The 4,219-nt window shown below is 30.2% G+C and overlaps 1 protein-coding gene across 1 annotated transcript; it reads right to left on the bottom strand.

The window, feature by feature from the left end:
* Positions 1-925: 925 nt before the first annotated feature.
* On the bottom strand, positions 926-1,765 carry LOC149058693 (uncharacterized). Its single transcript, XM_089220397.1, has 2 exons — positions 1,624-1,765; positions 926-1,551 (listed from the first exon to the last, which is right to left on the bottom strand). Exons 1-2 carry the CDS (start codon positions 1,644-1,646, stop codon positions 1,197-1,199), a joined length of 378 nt encoding a protein of 125 aa, XP_089076523.1. The 5' UTR covers positions 1,647-1,765; the 3' UTR covers positions 926-1,196.
* Between the last annotated feature and the right edge of the window lie 2,454 nt (positions 1,766-4,219).

The raw sequence follows: 4,219 nt of genomic DNA on the forward strand, positions 1-4,219 counted from the left end.
ATAGTGTTTTAGAATTTTATTGCGTTTAACCTATACTGATTTTAATCGAATTAAAATTATATTTTAATGTACATGCACGAACCAATAAATTGACATAATTTAAAAATTAATTAAAAATTAATATTAGGTACTTACCTAAAACCGTTGAAGTGAAAAAAAATAGATGTTGGCGTTTAATTTAATGTATATGCTGAACACTCAAAATAAATATCATACAAGACAATGTTTGTTACATTTCATTAAGTATTTATAGCTGATTATACTTCGTAGTTGGTATAATTTGTATTGTTTGCACATATAACTTTAGTAAAACTTAGGTAAATTAGATAAACTATAAGGTTTATTTTGAAGTACATTTAAATTATTAAAAAATATTATTGATTTCTTATAACCTTTTTGGATTTAATTTATCTAATCCTGGATGTGAAACCAGATATGATTTTACAGACATACAGTGAGATATTCAAGACGTTTTTCAGTTTTCTTGTCAATGTTCTTCACCCACAGGTAGTGAAAAATTTAATGTTTAGGGGAAAATATCGAGGTTCAAATTCTAAACATATGGATGTATTGATTGGTATAAATCATAGTAAAATTAATAGTTAAAAAATCAAAAAAATTGAAAATTTGGATGCTAGCCACCAGGGTAGGAAATAGCTTTTAACGTGCATATAATATGCAATGATATGCATAACTGCATATAATATTCCACTAATAGATAATCAATAAATAATATATTTTATTATACACATAGTGGTTTTTATAATATAGTTTAACTTCTAAATACATCAGTGATGAAGCTTGTACATTTTATGGCTGGATAATAAGACACATAAAATATTATAATGGTACCAAAATATACACACCACATATATTTTATTGAATGTCTTAGAAAATTTATTGTTCAATATAAAATAGCTTTGGATTATTTTCATTTTTTTGTTTATTTTAATAAATATCAAAATATTGCTTTAAATAAATAAATAAAAGTTGCTAAGATATAGTTGCCATTGAGAATAATAAACTGTTTAATTTATACTTTGGTCTTATTTGATTATTCATTATATCTTTGGCTGTCTTAGCGTGTGCACAAAAAAATAAAAGTTTAATTTTGTCTATAATATAATAATAATTTACTAACCAGTTAATTATTACTATTAATTATAATATCATGCCGAGCATTGTTGAACAGAGTATTACAGCATCCACCGAGGCGATCGTAATGGACAGTTCTCCTGCAGATCTGAAAAATGACGTGGCCGGAGAAATCGTATCGGAGAGTGATACGGCGGTGACCTGCGGTGACCTGGCTGATCAGCAATCAAATTTAATACCAAACATCGCCAAACATTTGGGTTCGGATAGCTATGAAGTTGATACTGGATTACTGTCTTCCACCTTGATACAACCGGACATAATTTACTCATGCCGATCCGCGGACGAGTTGATGCCAAATACGGCTTTTCCGGTCGAGGAGTTAAGTGGACCGGCTGTAGAAAAGCCAGATATCGAGGTACAACAGTCCTCAAGTTGTGTTTTGATGCCAAACCCCTGTATAAATGAGGTATTTGTTATATTATATTATATTATAAAGTTATATTATATTTGTATTTATAAACACACGCTATTTTTCCGCAGGAACCCATAATTCAGGGATCCGATGATGCAAATTCAATAACCACTGTGGCCAAGCCAAAGTGCCGTTCTGCTTGGAAAAATACCAAGCATTTCTTCCGAAAATTATTTTGTTGTGGTGATGTCAAGGTCCGGCGTTCTAGTTCTGGCATACTCGTCGAGCCGACGAATGAATCCGCGGGTGATAAATTAGATTTTAGTTCGCTACCAGTCATGGAGGAACCGGTATTAACGGATTCACCCCAATTTCCTGAGGATTTTCTGCAGCAAACAACATTGAAAGTAGAGGAGTTCAACGACCCGATTGAAACTGACGTTCAACAGTCCGACTGTGGACCTATAGGCCCACAAATGACTTCCCAAGTAGAAGAGATTAGTGGCCCGGTCGAAACAGACGTGCAACAGTTCCACTGTGGCCTTAAAGTTCCACCGTACGAGTGTTTTGTTTCAATGTTGATTCCCAATGTGGAAACGGATTCCGTGGGTGATAAAGTCGATATCGGTTTGACTTCAAACACACACGAACAGATATTGATGGATTCACCCCGGTGTGCAGATGAATTACAGCAGCAAGCGTCTTTGCCGATCGAAGAAATCAGTGGCCCGGTTGGAACAGACGTGAAAAACTCCAGCTGTGATCTTGTGGGTTCTGTGTCAGATATAGTTACCCCCGAAGCTAAGCCCAAACGCCGCACATTGTGGAAACGCTTATTTGGTTGTGTTTTTTAAATATATTCGTCTATAATCATATTTTAAATACAAATTTTAAATTAATAATCGTATATTTTTAGTTAAGGTTTTAAAAGGTCGTCAACGCATTTATTTTTATCTGAAGGTCCAAAGTGAAACATTTAACATTTTATGCTTACAAAAATGATTCATCAATCATTATTGTAAAGATATAATGTTCCATGTTGCGTTTTGGACCTTCAGATAAAAATAAATGCGCCGACATCGACCATAATAATCATATTTCATTTTATTATTTGTTATCCATACTATTGATTTTATAATATACAAATAAATTGGACCACAGAAGTTTTTGGTGATTAAAATTTGTCATATTCTTTATTAGACCATCGGATGATAGCATAATTTTAATCAACAAAACTCTTATGGTCCAACTCATTTGTATATTATACAATCAGTGGTTATATGTTATACTGTTCAACGTCGAATTGGTTTTCTTCAATGCTTGCTTAGTGTAACAAACCCAATAATCTGTCATTCGTGTTATATTTTCTTAACATTCAACGGTTCCTACATTGTTATACAATATACAGAAAACCAGTAACTGATAAAACGATACAATATGTATGAAGTATGATTTTTTCGAAAATATTATTTTTAACATAACAATTAACAATTTTCTCAGGAAAACGTTAGAAAAGAATATATTTGAAAAATCAAATTTCGTACATATTGTATCGTTTTATCAGTTACTGGCTTTTCTGTATATTGTATAACAATGTAGGAACCGTTGATTGTTAAGAAAATATAACACGAATGACAGATTATTGGGTTTGTTACACTAATCAGGCATTGAACAAAATCAATTAGACGTTGAACAGTTACCTACGTATAACCACTGATTTTATAATATACAAATAAGTTGGACCATAAGAGTTTTGTTGATTAAAATTATGCTATCATCCGATAGGTCTAATAAAGAATATGACAAATTTTAATCACCAAAAACTTCTGTGGTCCAATTTATTTGTATATTATAAAATCAATAGTATGGATAGCAAATAATAATTATTAATATTTTCGAAAAATCATATTACATACATTACGATACGATCCTATATAGTACTGTTTTATCATTTACTGGTTGTTTTGTATATTACATAGGAATTTAGGAACCGTTGATAGTTAAAAAAAAAATGACACGAAAGTTACAGTTTGTTACACTGAGATGACATTGAAGAAAATCAATTCGACGTTGAATACACAGAGTGTCCCGTGAAGATTTACCCATTGCGATATCTCCCGAAATAATAGTGATGATATCGAAATTCTGGTTTTGTAATAAAACTCACAGGGATAAGAACTACAATTGTTTCATATTTTAATTTATTTAATGTTTTGGTAAAAAAGTAAAATATATTTAACTATTTCCAAAAAAAATTAAAGATAGCCATTTTGTAGTTTATTTTTCTGAAAATTTTTTCGTTTCAAAATTTCATTTTCAGTAATTTCCTGATTTTTAATATATTTTTTTAGTTTCGAGAAAAATTGCAAATTATTTAACACCATAATATTATCAAACATGTGACCCGCCGCGCCACGCGCATTCCCATATGGTCGGCTGAATACTTTCCGTGTTCCTAATAGTAATAAATTTATAATCATATTTTATTTCTTCTAAACTAGAAAAAATATCAAAAATCAGGAAATTAATGGAGATAAAATTTTGAAACGTCAATATTTTCAGAAAAATAAATTCTACAAAATGGTTATCTTTAATTTTTTTGGAAATAATTAAATAAAAAATTATATTTTTTAAATTATTTACAAAAACATTTAAATTAATTTAAAAATAAAATAATTGTAGTTCTTAACCCTGTGAATCTTATTATAA

The sequence above is a fragment of the Diuraphis noxia genome, unplaced genomic scaffold (assembly GCF_037042655.1).
Source record: "Diuraphis noxia isolate RWA-SAM2 unplaced genomic scaffold, SU_Dnox_SAM2 contig0002, whole genome shotgun sequence".
Classification (NCBI taxonomy): Eukaryota; Metazoa; Arthropoda; class Insecta; order Hemiptera; family Aphididae; genus Diuraphis; species Diuraphis noxia.